The 24110-nt window shown below is 44.5% G+C and overlaps 1 protein-coding gene across 1 annotated transcript in view; it reads right to left on the bottom strand.

Annotated features, from left to right (window-relative positions):
- LOC138670302 (ATP-binding cassette sub-family C member 5-like) overlaps positions 1-24110 on the bottom strand; it is a 304888-nt gene that overhangs the window by 44149 nt on the left and 236629 nt on the right. Inside the window, exons 25-26 of the mRNA XM_069757511.1 lie at positions 16784-16973; positions 15317-15476 (exon numbers count right to left, since the gene is read on the bottom strand). Of these exons, the coding sequence (XP_069613612.1) occupies positions 15317-15476; positions 16784-16973 (350 nt within the window). The remainder of the gene's footprint in view (positions 1-15316; positions 15477-16783; positions 16974-24110) is intronic.

The raw sequence follows: 24110 nt of genomic DNA, 5'->3' as shown, positions 1-24110 counted from the left end.
AGTGGCAAGAACGGAAGACATACTACTAAGACACAGAGATCGGGTCGTATCGGTATTGGAACACCTAGGATGGATGGTAAACAGGGAAAAGTCACATCTAAAACCAGAATCCCGAAAAATATTTCTGGGAGTACTCCTGGACTCTACAAACAGACAACGTAACAGCAGTATCTTTTTTGAGACATCAGGGAGGTTCCAGACACAAGCCTCTTCAAGATCTAGCACGAAGAATTTTTACCTGGTCAGAAAACACGATCCTGTCAATAACAGCGGTACATCTAGAGGGATCTCAAAATATTCTAGCCGATTACCTGAGCAGAAGAAATGTTTCTCCAACAGAGTGGGAACTGAATCAAGGAATCTTTCATATTCTATGCCATCGTTGGGGAACTCCCGGGATAGACTTGTTCGCCACAAGAAAAAATTCGAAGGTTCCCAGATTTTATTCCCTCAACCCCTCAGACTTTCCGGAAGTGGTCGACGCTCTGAGTCAGACGTGGAACGAACCTCTGTCTTATGCTTTTCCTCCAATAGCACTTATCCCAGTTGTGCTCAGAAAAATTCAAGAGGATCGAGCAACAGTAATAACAATTGTGCCATACTGGCCGAGAAGAAGTTGGTTTCCACTGTTGGGAACCATGACGTTGGAAGATCCTATCAGACTCCCGTTATGGAAGGACATCATCCAACAGGGGCCAGTATTACATCAACTCCCAGAGAGATTACATCTATCGGCATGGATCCTGAGAGGGACATGTTAAAAGCCAAAGGTCTGTCTGATAAAGTAATTTCAACCATCCAGGCTAGCAGGAAACCTGTGACTATAGCCATCTACCACAAGATTTGGAAGAAGTTTTGTACAGAAAGTGTCAGGTCGGTCGGGATGTCGGGAGCCTTGGATGTTCCTAGAGTCTTGAATTTTCTACAATCTGGTTTTGACATGGGGCTTAGTCCAAGTACTCTTAAGGTTCAGATTTCGGCTCTTAGTACCTTCTTGGATTATCCATTGGCCTCCCACCCGTGGATAATTAGATTTGTGAAGGCCACCCAGAGATTACGTCCCACCTTGAGACAACTAGTTCCTTCTTGGGATTTAAATTTAGTTCTCAGGGCCCTATGTAAAGATCCCTATACTCTTAGAGAAGGCATGCCTATTTCTCTACGTACCTGGAAAACGGCCTTTTTAGTAGCAATTACAACAGCTAAACGCATAGGCGAGATTCAGGCTCTTTCAGTTAAAGACCCTTACCTTCAGGTCCGAGAAGACCATATAATACTAAAATTAGATCCAACCTTTATTCCCAAGATAGCGTCTGCAAAAAATCGAGATCAGGAGATAATCTTACCCTCTTTTTGTGACAACCCTTCCAATGAGAAAGAACAGGCGTTACACTCCCTAGATGTCAGACAGGCGGTCTTAGACTATCTAGAAGCCACTAGTTCTTGGAGAAAGGATTCTAATCGGTTCATTTTGTTCGGGGGTAAAAATAGAGGTAAAAAAGCTTCCAAAACTTCAATAGCGAGATGTATCACGTCTATAATCTCAAAAGCCTACTTATCAGAAGGGGTAGATTGTCCAGTAGGGATTAAAGCACATTCTACTAGAGCGGTTTCGGCTTCATGGGCCGAACGGGCAGGGGCATCCCGAGATCAGATTTGTAAAGCAGCTACATGGGCCAGAGTAGATACTTTCTGCAGGCATTATAAATTGGATGTGTTAGCAGCCCATCAAACGTCTTTTGGGAGAAAAGTTCTCCAGGCAGTTGTCCCACCCTAGAGGAGGTTTCTTTGGTATTCTCCAGCGTGCTGTCAGGGGGACGTCCTGGAAAATGGGTATTATACCTACCGATAATTCGGTTTCCAGGAGTCCATCCTGACAGCACTGTTATTTCCCCCCCAATGGTTTCTATTTTCATATGCTGTATATGTTGGTAAATAAAAAAATTTTTCTTTTTGCAAAGTATATCTATCCTTGGTGTGGTACTTGTCAAATCACTGAGGGAAAGGGGGTGGAGTGGGACCTTTTAACCTCTCTTGTTGTGTTTCCTGTCCCTGCAAGGAGGAGGAGGACGTCCTCCAGCGTGCTGTCAGGATGGACTCCTGGAAACCGAATTATCGGTAGGTATAATACCCATTTTTTGCTTTTTTTACATTTTCACTGAAGGGGCTAAATAGTGTGACTGTTTTATAGATTGGGATATTCTGGACGTGATGATACAGGTGCATCTCACAAAATTAGAATATCATCAAAAAGTTAATTTATTTCAATTCTTCAATACAAAAAGTGAAACTCATGTATTAGATAGTCATTACAAACAGAATGATCTATTCCAAGTGTTTATTTATGTTAATGTTGATGATTATGGCTTACAGCCAATGAAAACCCAAAAGTTATCTCAGTAAATTAGAATACTTTATAACACCAGCTTGAAAAACAATTTTAAAATTCGAAATATTGGCCTACTGAATTGTATGTTCAGTAAATGCACTCAATATTTGGTCGGGCTCCTTTGGCATAAATTACTGCATCAATGTGGCATGGCATGGAGGCGATCAGCCTGTGGCACTGCTGAGGTGTTATGGAGGCCCAGGTTGATTTGATAGCAGCCTTCAGCTTGTCTGCATTGTTGGGTCTGGTGACTCTCAGCTTCCTCTTGACAATACCCTATAGATTCTCTATGGGGTTAAAGTGAACCTGTCAGCAGTTTTGGACGATATAAGACACGGCCACTGCCTTTCAGGGCTTATCTACAGCATTCTATAATGCTGTATATAAACCCCCAATCCGACCCAAAAGATAAGAAAAATAAGTTTCATTATACTCACCGGGGGGATTGTACGATCCGATGGGTGTCGCAGGTCCGGGTCCAGAGCCTTCCATCTTCTTGCGATGCCGCCCTCCTGTTGCTTCATTGCTCCCCGACATGACGCTCCTGTGCAGGCATACTTTTCTGACCTGTTGAGGGCAGGCCAAAGTACTGCAATGCGCAGGCGATGGGAAAGGTCAGAGAGGCCCAGTGCCTGCGCACTGCAGTAATTTGCTCTGCCCTCAACAGGACAGATGAGTACGAATGTGCAAGAGCACAATGCCGGGAAGCCATGAAGCAAACAGGAGGGTGGCGATCATAAGATGATGTTAAGATCACCATCAATGAGAATGGCATGTTAGATACACGACTGTTTCGTAAGCCAACGGCTACAAATGCCCTTCTTCGGTGGGAGTCATCACCCGGCCCCCCTGAAGAGGGGCATCCCGCGGGGCCAAAACCTACGAGCAAGAAGAAACTGCTCCAGCCCTGCTACTTTCAGGGTACAGGCGTATGATCTAAGAGAGAGGTTCAGGGATCGGGGCTATCCGGACGAGGTCCTGGATCCGGCCTTTAGAAACGCTGTGGGGAAAGATAGACGGTCTCTCCTACAGACTAATAGGAAACTGGAGGTTAAGGATATCCCGAGGATCATTGGTACCTATGATAATCAGGTCAATCGAATCTACAGTGTCCTCAATAAACATTGGGGTATTCTACAAATGGATGAGACCCTGGTAGATATCATCCCAGGTAGACCTCAGATCACCTTCCGTAGGGGACGTTCCCTGAAAGATCGGCTTGTACACAGCCATTATAAAAGACCAAAGCATGAAGGAACCTGGCTGGATAGACGGGTTAACGGTACTTTTAAGTGTGGAAATTGTTCACTTTGTAGTACCGTGTAAGAGCTTCACCAGTGCATCTAACGGAAAGCAATTTTTCAGAAGGGATTTTGCCAACTGTAAAACCATCGGGGTGGTCTATATGGCCACGTGTACATGTCCACAGAACTATATAGGGAAGACAAAAAGAGAATTGAGAAGGAGGATCGGGGAACACCTGGGAGATATAAAAAATGGTAGAGACACCCCATAGCACGCCATATCTGGGAGTCACATCAGGGCGATAATAGGGTACTGTCTTTCTGTGTCTTGGAGGTGGTGAAACAAAATGGTAGGCGAGGTGATTGGGATAAGGTTATCCTGCAAAAGGAAACCCAATGGATATTCAGGATGGAGTCGGTGGTCCCGAGAGGACTAAATGAGCGGTTGACTTATAGTTGTTTTGTGTGAACTGTTCTCATCTGCTTCCGTTTTTGCCCTTCTTCCCCTGATGTGAATAAGAGAGCCGTGTAGACCTATTAGACGGTTTGCAGTATATATTATCAGGTTGTAGGAGTTTTATTGTAACTCCAGTGTTATCTAATGACAGGTATTATCTTCATAATGGGTGTTTGATAAGGGTAATGGGGTTTAGAGATTTGCCAATTGACTTTGTGCGCGTTCACTTTTCATCTGAGCGCTTTCCTGTGTGTTTATTTGTGAGCACTATAATTTATACCTGCGGTTAGTCTAATGAATAGGTATTAGCCATGAGCTCTATGGTCTAGATGGTTCACTGGCAGGATATAGGGGTATTAAAATCAATGGTAGGCTTACACCGGGGTACCTTGCTATAGTCTCATCGGACGTATTTGTCTTATGTGTGGGCATAGGTTTTGTGGCTAACGTGCATATATATATGTTTAGTGTGGTGGCCCACTGTGCAGAGCGTATTTACACCGACTAAATACCAGAGACATTGTCCTTGCGCACGGCTGCATTTTCTACCAGGTACTGTTGACCGATAGTGCATGGGCAGTGCAGTTCTGGGACCCGGAGATGAAGTAAACGGCGCCTGCGCAGTGTGTTATTATCTTCAATAAAATGGCGGCCGGCAGCGCATGCGCAGTGCCGACTAGAGAGAAACGGACCTCTAGGGTCTGTAAGTGGCGCGTGCGCAGTACTAGGATGCCAGTGTAAGCACGAGAGCTATGGCGGTTATGGCATACAGCCGCACAGTTTACAGCACAGGTACCTATTCCAATTTTGGAATATTGTAACAGTTATTACATTTAAGCATCATTTAGCCCCCCTCCCCTTTCTTTGTTCATCTTAAGGGCGGTGGCTATTTAACGATGGTTTGGGCAGTGTTATCCCCATGCCTACAACCAGGCACAGCACCTATCTCTGATGTGTCCTTCGCACACGGATTTTGACTTACCCATACGCCTCCTGAGGAACCATATCATGGGGGGGAAACGCGTAGAGGCGAGACCTGAACACAGATAAGTGTATCTGGTCTTTTATTTGTTTTTTTTTTGGTATTTCACCATTTGTACATTTATAATCGGGGCACCGCTTGAATGTTTATGTACCAGTTGTATTGCGCCCTTGGTAACATTAGATCTCCTTATCTGAGTTAGTGTTGCGGCTATAAGCATTTAAGATCTATAAAACTTTACCTGGGGGAGGTGATTGTTATACCTACTTTGTATGTGTTAATATCTGTAAATACTCCGGTGGGCTTTAATAAGGATATTGTCTTAAGGTACTGTCACACTAGACGATATCGCTAGCGATCCGTGACGTTGCAGCGTCCTCGCTAGCGATATCATCCAGTGTGACAGGTAGCAGCGATCAGGCCCCTGCTGGGAGATCGCTGGTCGGGGAAGAAAGTCCAGAACTTTATTTCGTCGCTGGACTCCCCGTAGACATCGCTGAATCGGCGTGTGTGACACCGATTCAGCGATGTCTTTGCTGGTAACCAGGGTAAACATCGGGTAACTAAGCGCAGGGCCGCGCTTAGTAACCCGATGTTTACCCTGGTTACCATCCTAAAAGTAAAAAAACAAACAGTACATACTTACCTACAGCCGTCTGTCCTCCAGCGCTGTGCTCTGCTCTCCTCCTGCTCTGGCTGTGAGCGTCGGTCAGCCGGAAAGCAGAGCGGTGACGTCACCGCTCTGCTTTCTGGCTGCCCGGCGCTCACAGCCAGACCAGAGAAGCAGAGCGCCGAGGACAGACAGCGGTAGGTAAGTATGTAGCGTTTGTTTTTCTACTTTTTAGGATGGTAACCAGGGTAAACATCGGGTTACTAAGCGCGGCCCTGCGCTTAGTTACCCGATGTTTACCCTGGTTACCGGGGACCTCGGGATCGTTGGTCGCTGGAGAGCTGTCTGTGTGACAGCTCTCCAGCGACCAAACAGCGACGCTGCAGCGATCCGGATCGTTGTCGGTATCGCTGCAGCGTCGCTATGTGTGACGGTACCTTTAGACTACTGTGTGCTTGTGTCATCTGGTATCTGATTATGGTCTGACCGAGTAATAGGGGTAGTTTGGTAAGGCACACCAGTGTAGCCCCCTAGACACCTGTCTATTTATAGGATCCCCATTTGATAGGGATCGTTTAAGGGTCAGTAGGGACAGCCGCCGAGGAGCGGGGGCGCCATTTTGCGTTCAAGAGGGTGCCAACCTCCGCTGCCAGGCAGGTATTACCGGGTAGGGTTTCTGGAGGGTGTAATAGCTATTAAGTAGGAGAGCTATATATCCATACATCTGAAGGGCTTGGTACGGTCAGATCGGGCTTTCCTAGCTTAGTTTATTGTTGGTGATTTACCGTCTGGTGTTTTTGGTGGTATATGTAGTTTGGTGTGTCTGGGTGCTAGTTATTAGGTATTTAGAGGTATTATTAGCTTTAGCATCCCCACATTACTATAGGGATTTGTAGGGCTTTAAGGGTTAGCCGTCGAGGAGCGGGGGCGCCATATTGCGTCCAAGAGGGTGCCAACCTCCGCTGACAGGCAGGGGGTAATCAGGGGCGTATAGGGTTTTTTATCCTGCTCCCACCCGTTTGCCCTTTAACCAATAGGCCAGATTTTTATCTACCCATTCCCAAATTATAGGGATTTTGGGCGTTGTGCTAGTTTTTAATCCCATTTTTTTTGGTTTTGAAATAAAGTTATTGTATATATTAGTTTTGAAAAAAATTTTTTATACTAAAACTTACTTTTCTTATCTTTTAGGTCGGACCGGGGGCTTATCTACAGCATTATGGAATGCTGTAGATAAGCCCTGAAAGGCAGTGGCCATATCTTATATTGGCCAAACCTGCTAACAGGTGCCCTTTAAGATCAGACGAATTTGCTCGCCAATAAAGCACAGTGATACTGTTGTTTTTAAACCAGGAATTGGTAATTTTGGCAGTCTGGACAGGTGCCAATTCCTGCTGGAGAATGAAATTTCCATCTCCAATAAGCTTTTTGGCAGAGGGAAGCATTAAAATTTCCTGGTAGACAACTGTGCTGACTTTAGCCTTGATAAAACACTGTGGACCTACACCAGCAGATGACATGACTCCCGAAACCATCATTGATTGTGGATACTTCACACTAGGCCTTGGAAATCAAGGTCCCAGAGTCTTTAGGAAGAGTGTAGAGACAGACAATCAAAGCTGTGTGAAGTGTCCACAATCAGTGATGGTTTGGGGAGCCATGTCATCTTCTGGTATAGATCCACTGTGTTTTATCAACATCAAAGTCAGCGCAGCCGTCTACCAGGAAATGTTAGAGCACATCATGCTTCCTTAAGCCGACTAGCTTTTTTGGAGTTGGAAATTTCATTCTCCAGCAGGTCTTGGCACCTGTCCACACTGCCAAAAGTACCAACACCTGGTTTAAAAACAACAGTATCACTGTGCTTGATTGGGCAGCAAACTCACCTGACCTTAAACCCATAGAGAATCTATGGGGTATTGTAAAGAGGAAGATGAGAGACACCAAACCCCACAATGCAGACCAGCTGAAGGCTGTTATCAAAGCAACCTGGGCTTCCATAACACCTCAGCAGTGCCACAGGATGATCGCCTCCATGTCATGTCGCATTGATACAGTAATAAATGCCAAAGGAGCCCTGATCAAGTATTGAGTGCATTTACTGAATACACATTTCAGTAGGCCAACATTTTCGATTTTAAAATAATTTTTTCAAGCTGGTGTTATCAATTATTCCAATTTACTGAGCTAATGACTTGTGAGTTTTCATTGGCTGTAAGCCATAATCATCACCATTAACAGAAATAAAACATTTGAAATAGATCACTCTGTGTGTAATGACTCTATCTAATATATGAGTTTCACTTTTTGTTTTGAAGAACTGAGGTAAATTAACTTTTTGATGAGATTCTAATTTTGTGAGATGCACCTGTACCAAACTAGTGTACTTTTTCTATTTATTTTTATATAAATATACATATTTATTGGTATAATATTGTTTTCATCTTTTTTCTTTATTTTCAGATTTTTAATTTTTTTTTTACAATTTTGTAAAACTTTTTTTTTTTTTTAAACTTTTTTACTTGGTTCCCTTAGCTAAGTGAAAAGGCCAGCTTAGCTGACAGACCAGCAGGTGATTATTTGACCTCTTGCTGTCATGGTAACCATCCGGCTCCTGAGATCGAGTCAAGGGGGAGCCGATCGGGTGGAAGAGGGAGCCTCTTACATCTCTTGACCTTCTAAATGCTGCGATCACTAATGTTTTGTAGAAGGGAAGTCCGGGCTGTCAATGCTACTGAAGCGCTGGGTCCGGAACTGCTGGGGCCAAACCTCCTGTTCCTGGGGGAAAAGAGATTGCAGCCAGAGCAAGCCAGTAACCAGGGTGAAAGGGGTGTGGCCAGTCAGTGTAATGTAAAATGGGTTGCGTGGCAATGGAAGCGGTCTTCCCGCCAGAACGCTGATGAGGTACAGACCGCAAACAATGAGAGGGGAGCGACAGGCCACAGCGTGGAGAAGAAGGGCGGCATAGTGAGGAACTCACCAAAACCGACGGTTACGCAGGGGAACGTGCGATCAACAGAGCATCGCAGTACAGACGTCCGGGTGTCGGCCAATATCCAGAGAGGCGCACACCAGGTAAAACATTGCAGAGCAGCCCTTCAGGTCACAGCGGCTGCTTAAGGAGACCCACGCCAAGAGGAATCTTGTGAATCTTGTGAGGAGCGCTACTCTCTTACTCCACAAATATATGGACTATGGGTTCAGCGGGTAGTAACAGAGACCGCCTGCTGCCGCCAGAAGAAGGACCATGTGCTAGGCGAGGACGCCAGCAGACATTATATCGAACAACGCTGACATTCTGTGATCCAGAGAGTGACAGGCTACAGAGTTACGATAAATGGAACCGTTAACAAGAGACCATTTAGTTAACCAACATCTTACCGCATCCCAGTGGCTGCTTATTACATTTGGCGTAGTCGGCAGGATGCAGTCCGTGGATACAGATGCTGCAGACCAGTCCACTATGGGTGCCCCCAGGTCCAGTTTGCCATTGGGGCAATGCTTAGTAATCTTCCGAAGTTCACGAGAGATAACATGATGTTGTGGGACTGGACTGAACAGGTCAGCAGCATGCTGGGAATGCACCCTATGCCCCTTGCATTACAGGCGGAAATGGCGTTAATGGCACTAGACGGGGAGGCCTGGTGTTCTGTGATGTTCTGCCCTTCACATAAGTGGGATACATTTGAAAAAGTAGTCCAGGTTTTGGAAGAGATGCACGGGGACCCCACTAACATTGAAGAGTGGCGCATGCGTTTGTGTGGTTGCGTTCAGCAAGAAGGGGAGATGGTGATGCAATATATCAACGCGTTGCAGTAGGTACATGCGCACATTACAAAAAGGGAAGATGTGGGAATCATGGGAGTGCGGCCGCCTCCTGATAGGATTTTGAGGGATCAATTTGTGTCGGGTCTTAAGGATGCACCATTGAAACAGGCATTATGAGAACGCTTGCGTGCTAGCCCACACATGACCTTCTTAGAGGTGGGAGCAGAGACGCGTGTAAGAGAGCAGGAGCAGGGAATGACGGCCCTGGCAGAGATGAGCCGCAGCTATGAAGTACCTACTCCACCTGCAGCAGAGCCGGAGTGGGCCCAAGAGATACGGAAGGAGATACAAGAGATGCAGAGAGAATGGACCAGTCTTAGGAGGGACCCTGTTTCGGCTCAAGAGCCACCGAGGGAAGATTCCTCAATCCGAGACGGAAATGTTACATGATCTCGCCTTTCTACCAGGCCTCGTCAGGGAGTGAGACCTCTTGGTGCTGAAGGGGGACTGACGTGTTTCAATTGGGGGAAGACTGGACACTACGCTCGACGCTGTGCAAGCCAGGGATGGCCCCCACCGAGGCAGCCGTTAAACTAGTAGGCTCCGCGGCTGCAGGACGCAGCCTGGAACCAGAAAGACGGAAGAAGGGGGAATGAAGTCCCGAAAATATAGTTTCTGCGAGCCTTACATTCTGGGCCAAAGTGAATGGGCGAGCTGTTTACTGCTTGATCGATACCGGGTCACAAGTGATTACTGTGCCGGAAGGCCACTTCAGATGACACTTTCCAGAGGTCTCGCGGCTAGAGTCTGGACCAGTAATAAGACTAACAGTGGCCAATCAGTTGCTCATTCCAGTCCCAGGAGTGGTCTGGATAGAGATTAAAGTATGTGGGAAGGATGTGGTCCACAAGGAGGTCGTGTTGATCACAGGAGATGCCGGTTGTGGACCCATAATGACTCTGGGGATGAACATGCTGAAGTAGATGGGACGACTACTGATTAGTGAGCTGCAGGGACCTTTCTTGAACCAATGGAGCCCACAAACCCCCTAACGGAAGGTGTTTCAGAAGCTAAACCGAGCAGCTCCAGCCCAGGAAATGTCGGAAGACAGAAGAGTCTTGGGAAAGGTGATGGTGCTGGTGGCTGCAAAGATTACCTTACCGCCCAGCCAAACAGTGCTCACGTTTCCAGTGCAAGCTTGCACTCCTCTGGAGGAAGTGGAGGTGCAAATCAAGCCAGCAGCGATGGACCAAATAGCCCCTGGATTGCCCATCACTTGAACATTAGCCACAGTTCAAGACGGCAACATTGTAGTGCGGTGTATGAACCTGGGGGCCGACAGTATCACTCTTTTACCGAGGAGGTAAAGGAGATGCTGGCTCATATGCTGCAAAGTGGAGTAATACGAGAGAGTCAGAGTCTGTGGGCAGCTCCCATTGTGCTAGTCTGAAAAAAAGATGGGACTCTGCGGTTCTGTGTCGATTATAGGTGACTGAACGCCTGCACTGTGCGGGACTCTTATCCATTACCCGAAATTGAGGAGCCATTTCTGCCCTGGGATGAGCAAAGTATTTTTCCACCCTTGATCTGGCCAGCGGGTACTGGCAGGTGCCAATGGTAGAACATGACCGGCCAAAAACAGTATTTGTACTGCCCATGGGACTGTTCGAGTTCTATTGCATGCCCTTCGGTCTGACTAATGCTCCAGGGACGTTCCAACACTTAATGGAGTGATGTTTGGGAGATTGGAATTTTGAGGCTACCTTGATCTACCTCGATGACATCATCATCTACAGGCCCACCTTTGAGGAGCACCTACAGTGGCTAGAACAAGTGTTGAGCTGGTTACAGAATCATGGCCTGAAGGTGAAGCCACAGAAATGTCATCTTTTCCGTAAGCAAATTGAGTATTTGGGGCATATTGTGTCAAGTGAAGAAATAAGACCTGCATGAGAGAAAGTGGTGGTGGTGCAAGAATGGCCCACTCCTAACACGGTGAAAGATGTACAGGCTTTCCTAGGGCTTACTGGCTATTACTAGCGATTTGTGAAAAACTTCACTCGTATAGCAAACCCCTTGCTGGAACTGCTGAAGGGAGTGTCGGTCGGCTCAAAGAACCGGATCATCCAGTGGGGAGACAGGCAAGAAGAAGCCTTTTGAGCCTTGAAATGGCCCTCACCGAAGCCCCCATGCTAGCTTATGCTGATTTTTCACAGCCATTCATCCTTCACACTGACGGGAGTCTACATGGCCTGGGAGCAGTCATGTCACAGGTACAAGGAGAAAAAGAACGGCTGATAGCCCATGTGAGTCGGTCCCTACATGATTCAGAATGAAATCCGGACAATTATAGCTCCTTCAAGTTGGAGCTGCTGGCCCTGGTATGGGTCATGACTGAGAAGTTCACAGAGTACTTATCCGCATCAGAGGTTCTGTTGAGAACAGACAACAACCCCATAGCCCACCTTGAGAATGCAAAGCTAGGGGCCCTGGAGCAACAATGGGTGGACCGCATAGCGAAGTATCGGTGCAAGATTATCTACCGGGCCAAGGCCAAGTATACTCATGCCGATGTCCTCTCCAAGGTGACACAAGAATGTCCTGGCCATGACCAAGATAAGGAGCTGGAGGTAGAAGAGATTCCTGAATTCCGAAACCTGTCCACTTCGCAGGGACAGATCGAGAAAGAGTCTGAAGATCAGATACTAGGGCGGTCCCGAGATGACTGGATTCAACTCCAACAGATGGACAAGGAGACTGCTCAACTGCGACAGCGGGTGGCATTGAAGTAACTTCCTAGTCGGAGGGACAGGAATGCACTGTCCTCATGCGCCCTACGGCTTCTAGGACAATGGGAACGACTCTGCTTGAGACATGTATTGTTATATCGGAAGGTTCAACTGTTGTGAAAAGAAGAAGTCACTTGACAAGTAGTGCTCCCAGAGAAGTCAATCAAGATGGTGGCCACTGAAGCTCATGAGTGAGGGGCTCACTTTGGTGCAGAGAAAACGTTCTGGTGGCTATAGAGATTGGTGTATCACCCACGACTGGGGAATGCGGTGGAAGATGAGTGCCAACAGTGCAGAAGCTGTGAGATGGCTAAACCCCCAGAACAGTGGGCCCCAACACAGACCATTGTGACCTCCACCCCTTTGGAAGTCTTGATGATTGACTACCTGACTGTAGGACCAGGGCATCTTGGCTACAAACATTGTCTGGTGATTGACCGATCACTTCACCAAATTAGCTGTGTTAACTCCAACTAGAGATCAGACTGCCGAATCAGCTGCCCAGTCTATCTGTTGAAATTTCATCCACGTGTACAGCTGCCCGAAATGAATCCACTTTGATGAAGGCGCCTGCTTCCAGGGGTGAGCTTTGGAAGAACTAGACCTTTTGTACCAAATTGGGAAGTCCCAAACTACTCCCTATCACCCTCAAGGAAATGGGGCTTGTGAGCACTTCAATAGAATATTAATCCAGATGTTATGCACTTTTGAAGAAGACCGGAAGATACGGTGTCCTAAGTTTGTGGCAGAGCTGGTGTGGGTGTACAACAACCAAGTGCACAGCACGACTGGGTTCACGCCGTACACCTTGTTGTTCGGGCAAAAAGGTCGAGAGATTACAGAGCTGGAACTGGACCCAGAAAAGGACTACTCACAGATGGGGACGTCCTCTTGGGTTAAGGAAAATCGGCACCGATTGCAATCTCTCCATTGACTGGTGCAGATGAAGTTTCAGGAACTTAAACACCACCTATTCGTGGGACAGCTCTGATACCCGGGGACCGAGTCTTGGTCCAGAATAAGTGGCCCTGGGGAAAACTGGAAAGCCGGTGGGGCAGACTCCACACCGAGTGACAAGATGGGTTGGAACTGACGGTCTGGTGTACGAAGTTCAGACTGTACAGGAGGAAGGAGCACCCATTAGAGTAGTCCATCAAAACAAGATGAGGACCTGCTTGTCCAAAGAACCCAAAAATGGAGGAGAGTTGTCAAAAGCCAGGGAGGTGGTCCCAGCTCCGATCCCCGACTTCGATGAAGAAGAGGGAGTGTTAGCTTCGTGCCCAAGCCTCAATGATGTGCACCTAAACCCTCTGGGAGATGAACACCGAGTCGCCCACATTGAAAGTCACTAAAGCAGCAAACAAGCCGGGTTAGATCATCTCTTTACTGCCCACAAGTCAACCCGAACTACGTTGGTCAGAGCGAACCACAGCTGGAGTGCCTCCCGCCCGTTGCAAGCAAGATCAAGTTATCTGGAAAAAAATTATCCAAGAAGTCGAGAAGTGGAAACAACTGGTGAAGGACCTCTCCCCCGTGGAATAGCGAGCTAAAGGAAGGCAGGATGTAGAAGGGAAGACCGGGCTGCCAGAGCTGCTGTTCCTGGGGCGAATGAGAGTGAAGCCAGAGCGAGCCAGTAACCAGGGTGAAAGGGGCATGGCCAGTCATTGTGAGTTAAAATGGGCTGCGTGGCAACAGATGCGGTCTTCCCACCAGAACGCTGATGAGGTACAGACCGCAGACACTGAGAGGGGAGTGACAGGCCGCAGCATGAAGAGAAAGGGCGACGGCATAGTGAGGGACTCACCTAAACCGACGGGTGCACAGGGGAGCGTGCGATCAACGGAGCATCGCAGTACAGATGTCCAGGTGTTGGCCGATATCCAGAGAGGCGCTTTCCGGGTAAAACATTGCTGTGAAGCCCTTCAGGTCACAACGGCTGCTTAAGGAGACCTGCGCCAGGAGAAATCTTGTAGGGAGCTCTACTCTCTTACTCACAAATATATGGACTAGGGGCTCAGCGGGTAGAAACGGAGACCGCTCGCTGCCGCCAGAAGAAGAACCGTCTGCTAGGTGAGGACGCCAGCAGACAATACACTGAACACCGCCAACATTCTGCGATCCACGGGGCTTTCTGAGAGTGACAGGCTACAGAGTCACGATAAGTGGAACCGTTAACAAGAGACTGTTTAGTTAACCATCATTTATTCAGTTTTACCTTTGTACTATTTGTTTACTCTACTATCTCCCTGTGAGGAGTTTTCCCACCGTTAAATAATTAAATATAGTTTATCCTTGCTCTGCAGCATCTGTGTTACTGCATACCAGTGCCTGCTTATTACAGTTTGATGCATTTAGTGTGTTGAGCAGCCAGGAGCAATGCGGCCATCGCTCCTAGCTGTGACAGCAGTTAAAACAATCTACCAGTGGTGATCATGCAGGCACCGCTCCTGGCTGTGACAGGGCTCAGTTATCAATTAAAACAAGCCCCTGGTTACAATTGTGTGGGCACAACTCCTGTGCCCGCATGATCACCAGGAAGTACTGGCAAGTCCTTTTGCAGGAACGCACTTAATATAGGAGGAACTGGTATGTCCAATGTCGTGAAGTGGTTAATCTGGTGTGGTTTTAATTACGACCACCACTCACATAGATATAACAAAGCTATGGCCCCCTCTATTTTTCTCTATGGGCGTCTTTTTTAGGGACCACCCCCAACTGGCTAAAAAAAAAAGAAAGAAGGGGTCATTTCTCAGGAATGAAGAGGTGCAGGAACAAAAGTAAAATAATGTCAGATTAAGTAGAAAAGCGGTATTTACACCAGGTAAATTACATATTTATGGCAAGAGACAGGTCATATTTCATTGATAAAGTAGAAAATATATTAAATATTACTGTAGGCTTGCAAAACCAAATCTAGATTCTACATGCATACATGTCACACACAGATTATGAAATATGCATCTATATTACCTATGGCCTACCTCACACTTCCTAAATCATGATATACCCCATTATGGGGTATATTATGATTTAGTCTGTGATTGGTTACCCTAGGACAATAAGTTGATTCAAGCTACCTCACACTTCCAACAAAAAGAACTGGTTCTTGAGGGATGATGGAAAGGTTTTTTCTTAGATCCTCCAGTCCAATTGTATCAATACGGACATTATCAATGCTGATAACACCCCCAGACAGCTCCACCAGTCTAAAAAGCGTCATTGCCAAGGATGATTTACCTGTTCAGCAAATAAATTATGTACATATGGTAAATATATCGAATTGTATAAGATTTTATTAGTTATAATGCTATAAAGCAGTAATAATATCTCCACATAAAGAATGTCAAAAATATCACTCTATATACGAGACTTAAAAGGGGTTCTCCATTAAATAATAAGCTAAATAAGACATATTTAAATGTTAAACATTTTTCTAAATACATTTATATAACAAAAATGTATGTTGTACCTACATTTTGATACAGGAAAAATATATATCTTTGTACCGTTAGCCATTAAAAGGTATCAACCACTGAGGATTCTCAATTCTAAAAATTGTTGTACCTACTGTACTCTGTCAGGATTTTAAACATGGCAGCTGCCAGGACATACAAAAGAAAGGCTGCGGGAAGCACGAGACACACTAAAACAGTCAGGCTGACTGAGATGGATGTACATTCGCATTCAAATAAGGAAAGGTATTATCTTCTCCTTAATTTGGCTCCATTCAGTGTCCTGTCAGGTTGACTGATGAGAGGAACGTCTTTTCACGATGCCTGACAGGATGCTGCTCTGAGGTGACCTCTGTCTCCTGCTTCAGGCAGCCGGTCAAAATCCTACAGTATGTCCTCTGAAATCAAAGATGGGTTGTTGTGAGTAGTGGTAGCTGCCATCCTGGAATCCTGACAGAACGCAGTAGATAAAGCATACCTTTTTGCTATATAAAGGTATTTAGAAAAATGTTTAAAGCACCATTCCAGCATTTTTCCAATCTAGGGTCCATGCACCTAGTCTAATACTTAACCTGCCACCGTATTCACCTTCTATTTCCGCCTCTCCCATTGGTCTCCAGCAGTTTGTGACATGCCGGATCGCTCCAGTGTTTGCTGGAGTGAGCCAGAGTTCACTGTTCAAAGCAAATCTGAGGGCCTCTTACTGGCTCTCATAGACTACATTAAGAGCTTGTGCCAACCAGTCAGAAGCTGCGGTCATGATATGGCGACGCCGGACAGGAGCGGCGCTGAAAAAAAAAGTATGGACCTTAGTTTAGTAATACCACTCCAGTGCTGAAAAAGAAAACCACTGGAGTGGTGCTTTAATATTTAAATGTGTATTTTTTAGTATATTTATTTATTTTAGTACATATCTCGAAAAGCTCCTGAGTAGGGACGTTCACTATGTGAACCTGAGTGAATAGTGTAACTAATCTTTTTTTGTGTGTCAGAAAACTCCTAATTTTTTCCATAAATACCAATTTCTGATGATAGTTGATAGTAAAAATACACGTAGTTTCAGATATATTTGCAAGGGAATTTAACACAAACCTGACCCCGTTCTTCCCACAATCCCAATCTTTTCTCGTGGCTCAATAGTAAATGAAATGTTCTTGAAAACCAAAGGCAGGCTGTCTTGGTAACGCATTTCAACATTTTCAAATGTAATCCCTCCATTTTGTGGCCAATCTTTTGGTAGAAACCTTGCTGGACTATTAAGTGGCACTTCTGATTCCAGATTCTAGGGTACAAATATAATATTAAAATGAAATACATCACATAACAGTCGTATACACAAATAAAAATTGTGCAAAATTAGGTTGATATAATTATTAGACCAAAATAAAGAGGTTGTGCAGCAAAGGGCTTTTCTCACCTATCGTTAAACTACATGATAAATGTCTGATTGCTAAGTCCCCAAGTGGATGTTGGATTACTGTGTCTCCAAGTCTGTCATTACTTCTCATTGCACAACAATGAGGAAGTTGAGTAGAATGGAGGCCATCAGGCCATGCATTCACCCTGCCTCTCCATTCAATATCTACAGGCAGTGCCATATTTTCCACTAGCCACTGGAGGTCCGGTGCCTAGGGCAGTGGGTTGCGGAGGGCAGTACTGACCAACCGAAAGTGAAAAAATAATACGGTAACCTCCCCACCTGGATCAGCGGCAGAACAAGGGGGGAGTGGTTTGGGTTGGAAGCTTTTGGCATTTATTTGTATTCACATCTCCAAAGATGCAAATACAAGTGAAGATTTGAGTGCGACACTTCCAGGATCAGTGTCCTGCCCGACGTGCAGCATAATGAGGTCATTTCATCACACTGCAGACATCATCAGCAGAGGACAGGAGAGCATGGGAATAGCAGCCGGGAGATGGTAGGTGCTCCGTGAGCTGAAGATATGATCTTATTATAGATGGAGGGGCCAGCATGGGTGAGGTGATCTAATTATGGAGATTAGGCAATATAGCTAGGGTTGGGGTGCACTTTATGAAAGCAAGGTAGTAACATAGTAACATAGTAACATAGTAACATAGTTAGTAAGGCCGAAAAAAGACATTTGTCCATCCAGTTCAGCCTATATTCCATCATAATAAATCCCCAGATCTATGTCCTTCTACAGAACCTAATTGTATGATACAATATTGTTCTGCTCCAGGAAGACATCCAGGCCTCTCTTGAACCCCTCGACTGAGTTCGCCATCACCACCTCCTCAGGCAAGCAATTCCAGATTCTCACTGCCCTAACAGTAAAGAATCCTCTTCTATGTTGGTGGAAAAACCTTCTCTCCTCCAGGCGCAAAGAATGCCCCCTTATGCCCGTCACCTTCCTTGGTATAAACAGATCCTCAGCGAGATATTTGTATTGTCCCCTTATATACTTATACATGGTTATTAGATCGCCCCTCAGTCGTCTTTTTTCTAGACTAAATAATCCTAATTTCGCTAATCTATCTGGGTATTGTAGTTCTCCCATCCCCTTTATTAATTTTGTTGCCCTCCTTTGTACTCTCTCTAGTTCCATTATATCCTTCCTGAGCACCGGTGCCCAAAACTGGACACAGTACTCCATGTGCGGTCTAACTAGGGATTTGTACAGAGGCAGTATAATACTCTCATCATGTGTATCCAGACCTCTTTTAATGCACCCCATGATCCTGTTTGCCTTGGCAGCTGCTGCCTGGCACTGGCTGCTCCAGGTAAGTTTATCATTAACTAGGATCCCCAAGTCCTTCTCCCTGTCAGATTTACCCAGTGGTTTCCCATTCAGTGTGTAATGGTGATATTGATTCCTTCTTCCCATGTGTATAACCTTACATTTATCATTGTTAAACCTCATCTGCCACCTTTCAGCCCAAGTTTCCAACTTATCCAGATCCATCTGTAGCAGAATACTATCTTCTCTTGTATTAACTGCTTTACATAGTTTTGTATCATCTGCAAATATCGATATTTTACTGTGTAAACCTTCTACCAGATCATTAATGAATATGTTGAAGAGAACAGGTCCCAATACTGACCCCTGCGGTACCCCACTGGTCACAGCGACCCAGTTAGAGACTATACCATTTATAACCACCCTCTGCTTTCTATCACTAAGCCAGTTACTAACCCATTTACACACATTTTCTCCCAGACCAAGCATTCTCATTTTGTGTGCCAACCTCTTGTGCGGCACGGTATCAAACGCTTTGGAAAAATCGAGATATACCACGTCCAATGACTCACCGTGGTCCAGCCTATAGCTTACCTCTTCATAAAAACTGATTAGATTGGTTTGACAGGAGCGATTTCTCATAAACCCATGCTGATATGGAGTTAAACAGTTATTCTCATTGAGATAATCCAGAATAACATCCCTCAGAAACCCTTCAAATATTTTACCAACAATAGAGGTTAGACTTACTGACCTATAATATCCAGGTTCACTTCTAGAGCCCTTTTTGAATATTGGCACCACATTTGCTATGCGCCAATCCTGCGGAACAGACCCTGTCGCTATAGAGTCCCTAAAAATAAGAAATAATGGTTTATCTATTACATTACTTAGTTCTCTTAGTACTCGTGGGTGTATGCCATCCGGACCCGGAGATTTATCTATTTTAATCTTATTTAGCCGGTTTCGCACCTCTTCTTGGGTTAGATTGGTGACCCTTAATATAGGGTTTTCATTGTTTCTTGGGATTTCACCTAGCATTTCATTTTCCACCGTGAATACCGTGGAGAAGAAAGTGTTTAATATGTTAGCTTTTTCCTCGTCATCTACAACCATTCTTTCCTCACTATTTTTTAAGGGGCCTACATTTTCAGTTTTTATTCTTTTACTATTGATATAGTTGAAGAACAGTTTGGGATTAGTTTTACTCTCCTTAGCAATGTGCTTCTCTGTTTCCTTTTTGGCAGCTTTAATTAGTTTTTTAGATAAAGTGTTTTTCTCCCTATAGTTTTTTTAGAGCTTCAATGGTGCCATCCTGCTTTAGTAGTGCAAATGCTTTCTTTTTACTGTTAATTGCCTGTCTTACTTCTTTGTTTAGCCACATTGGGTTTTTTCCTATTTCTAGTCCTTTTATTCCCACAAGGTATAAACCGCTTACACTGCCTATTTAGGATGTTCTTAAACATTTCCCATTTATTATCTGTATTCTTATTTCTGAGGATATTGTCCCAGTCTACCAGATTAAGGGCATCTCTAAGCTGGTCAAACTTTGCCTTCCTAAAGTTCAGTGTTTTTGTGACTCCCTGACAAGTCCCCCTAGTGAAAGACAGGTGAAACTGTACAATATTGTGGTCGCTATTTCCTAGATGCCCAACCACCTGCAGATTTGTTATTCTGTCAGGTCTATTAGATAGTATTAGGTCTAAAAGTGCTGCTCCTCTGGTTGGATTCTGCACCAATTGTGAAAGATAATTTTTCTTGGTTATTAGCAGAAACCTGTTGCCTTTATGGGTTTCACAGGTTTCTGTTTCCCAGTTAATATCCGGGTAGTTAAAGTCCCCCATAACCAGGACCTCATTATGGGTTGCAGCTTCATCTATCTGCTTTAGAAGTAGACTTTCCATGGTTTCTGTTATATTTGGGGGTTTGTAACAGACCCCAATGAGAATTTTGTTACCATTTTTCCCTCCATGAATTTCGACCCATATGGACTCGACATCCTCATTTCCTTCGCTAGTATCCTCCCTTAACCCCTTCACCCCAAAGCCTGTTTTCACCTAAGTGACAGGGCCAATTTTTACAATTCTGACCACTGTCACTTTATGAGGTTATAACTCTGAAACGCTTCAACGGATCCTGGTGATTCTGACATTGTTTTCTCGTGACATATTGTACTTCATGATAGTGGTAAAACTTCTTCGATATGACTTGCATTTATTTGTGAAAAAAACAAAAATTTGTCGGAAATTATGAAAATTTAGCAATTTTCAAACTCTTAGTTTTTATGCCCTTAAATTAGAGAGTTATATCACATAATATAGTTAATAAACAACATTTCCCACATGTCTGATTTACATCAGCACAATTTTGGAAACATAATTTTATTTTGTTAGGACGTTATAAGCGATTTCTCATTTTTGCAACAAAATTTGCAAAACCATTTTTTTACGGACCACCTCACACTTGAAGTGACTTTGAGGGGTCTATATGACAGAAAATGCCCAAAAGTGACACCATTCTAAAAACTGCACCCCTCAAGGTACTCAAAACCACATTCAAAAAGTTTATTAACCCTTCAGGTGCTTCACAGGAATTTTTTGAATGTTTAAAAAAATTGAACATTTAACTTTTTTTTCACAAAATTTTTACTTCAGGTCCAATTTGTTTCATTTTACCAAGGGTAACAGGAGAAATTGGACCACAAAAGTCGTTGTACAATTTGTCCTGAGTACGCCGATACCCCATATGTGGGGGTAAACCACTGTTTGGGCACATGGCAGAGCTCGGAAGGGAAGGAGCGCTATTTGACTTTTCAATGCAAGATTTGCTGGAATTGAGATCGGAGCCCATGTCACGATTGGAGAGCCCCTGATGTGCCTAAACAGTGGAAACCCCCACAGGTGACACCATTTTGGAAAGTAGACCCCCTAAGGAACTAATCTAGATGTGTGGTGAGCACTTTGAACCTCCAAGTGCTTCACAGAAGTTTATAATGTAGAGCCGTAAAACAAAATTTTTTATTAATTTTCACAAAAAATGATCTTTTTGCCCCAAATTTTTTATTTTCCCAAGGGTAAAAGGATAAATTGTACCCCAAAAGTTGTTGTGCAATTTGTCCTGAGTACGTCGATACTTCATATATGGGGATAAACCACTGTTTGAGCGCATGGCAGAGCTAGGAAGGGAAGGAGTGCCATTTGACTTTTCAATGCAAAATTGGCTGGAATTGAGATCGGACGCCATGTCGCATTTGGAGAGCCCCTGACGTGCCTTAACAGTGGAAACCCCCCACAAGTGACCCCATTTTGGAAAGAAGACCCCCTAATGAACTTATCTAGATGTGTGGTGAGCACTTTTAACCCCCAATTGTTTCACTAAAGTTTAGAATGTAGCATTGTGAAAATTAAAAAATCATTTTTTCTTTCCACAAAATGATGTTTTAGCCCGCAATTTTTTTTTCCCAAGGGTAACAGGAGAAATTGGACCACAAATGTTATTGTCCAATTTGTCCTGAGTACGATGATACCCCACATGTGGGGGGGAACCACCGTTTGAGTGCATGGCAGAGCTCGGAAGGGAAGGAGCACCGTTTGAAATGCAGACTTAGATGGAATGGACTGCAGGTGTCATGTTGCATTTGCAGAGCCCCTGATGTACCTAAACAGTAGAAACCCACCACAAGTAACCCCATATTGGAAACTAGACCCCCCAAGGAACTTATCTAGATGTGTTGTGAGAGCTTTGAACCAACAAGTGCTTCACTACAGTTTATAACGCAGAGCCGTGAAAATAAAAAATATTTTTTTTTCCACGAAAATGATATTTTATCCCCTATGTTTTTATTTTCCCAAGGGTAACAGGACAAATTGGACCCCAAAAGTTGTTGTCCAACTTGTCCTGAGAACGCTGATACCCCATATGTTGGGGGGAACCACTGTTTGGGTGCACGGCAGAGCTCGAAAGGGAAGGAGCGCCATTTGAAATGCAGACTTAGATGGAATGGTCTGCAGGCGTCATGTTGCATTTGCAGAGCTCCTGATGTACCTAAACAGTAGAAACCCCCCACAAGTGACCCCATATTGGAAACTAGACCCCCAAAGGAACTTATCTAGATGTGTTGTGAGAGCTTCGAACCAACAAGTGTTTCACTACAGTTTATAACGCAGAGCCGTGAAAATAAAAAATATTTTTTTTTTCCACGAAAATGATATTTTATCCCCTATGTTTTTATTTTCCCAAGGGTAACAGGACAAATTGGACCCCAAAAGTTGTTGTCCAACTTGTCCTGAGAACGCTGATACCCCATATGTTGGGGGGAACCACTGTTTGGGCACACAGGAGAACTCGGAAGGGAAGGAGCCCTGTTTTACTTTTTCAAAGCAGAATTGGCTGGAATTGAGATCGGACGCCATGTCGCGTTTGGAGAGCCCCTGATGTGCCTAAACAGTGGAAACCCCCAATTATAACTGAAACCCTAACCCCAACCCTAACCCTAGCCCTAGCCCTAACCCTAGCCCTAGCCCTAACCCTAGCCCTAACCCTAGCCCTAACCCTAACCCTAGCCCTAACCCTAGCACTAACCCTAGCACTAACCCTAGCACTAATGGGAAAATGGAAATAAATACATTTTTTTACATTTTATTATTTTTCCCTAACTAAGGGGGTGATGAAGGGGGGTTTGATTTACTTTTATAGCGTTTTTTTGGCGGATTTTTATGATTGGCAGCCGTCACACACTAAAAGACGCTTTTTATTGCAAAAAATAGTTTTTGCATCACCACATTTTGAGAGCTATAATTTATCCATATTTTGGCCCACAGAGTCATGTGAGATCTTGTTTTTTGCGGGATGAGTTGACGTTTTTATTGGTAACATTTTCAGGCAGATGACATTTTTTGATCGCTTTTTATTCCGATTTTTGGGAGGCGGAATGAACAAAAACCAGCAATTCCTGAATTTCTTTTAGGGGGGGCGTTTATACCGTTCCACGTGTGGTAAAATGGATAAAGCAGTTTTATTCTTCGGGTCAGTACGATTACAGCGATACCTCATTTATGTAATTTTTTTTATGTTTTGGCGCTTTTACACAATAAAAACTATTTTATATAAAAAAATACGGTAATTGTTTTCTGCATCGCATTATTCTGAGAGCTATAACTTTTTTATTTTTCTGCTGATGATGCTGTATGGCGGCTTTTTTTTTGCGGGACAAGATGACGTTTTCAGCGGTACCATGGTTATTTATATCCGTCGTTTTGATCGCGTGTTATTCCACTTTTTGTTCGCCTGTAAGATAATAAAGCGTTGTTTTTTGCCTTGTTTTTTTTTTTTTTTTTTTGCGGTGTTCACTGAAGGGGTTAACTAGTGGGATAGTTTTATAGAGCGGGTCGTTACGGACGCGGCGATACCAAATATGTGTACATTTATTGTTTTTTTTTTTTTTACATAAATAAATGGATTTATTGGGAAATGTTTTTTTTTTTTTTATTTGGGGATTTTTTTTTATTTTTTTTTACACGTTCTATTTTTTTTTTTTTTTTACTTTCTAACATTGTCCCAGGGTGGGACATCTCTGTATTAGATCAGATCGTTGATCTGACACTGTGCATAGCACAGTGTCAGATCAACGATCTGACAGGCAGCTTAGCTGGCTCTCCAGCGCCTGCTCTCAGCAGGCGCCGGCTAGCCAGGTCACTTCATGACCCGGAAGGAGTCCGGCG

Source organism: Ranitomeya imitator, chromosome 3 (genome assembly GCF_032444005.1).
Source record: "Ranitomeya imitator isolate aRanImi1 chromosome 3, aRanImi1.pri, whole genome shotgun sequence".
Taxonomy (NCBI): domain Eukaryota; kingdom Metazoa; phylum Chordata; class Amphibia; order Anura; family Dendrobatidae; genus Ranitomeya; species Ranitomeya imitator.
Note: the sequence above shows the minus strand (reverse complement) of the source record. Positions and strands in the feature narration are given on the sequence as shown.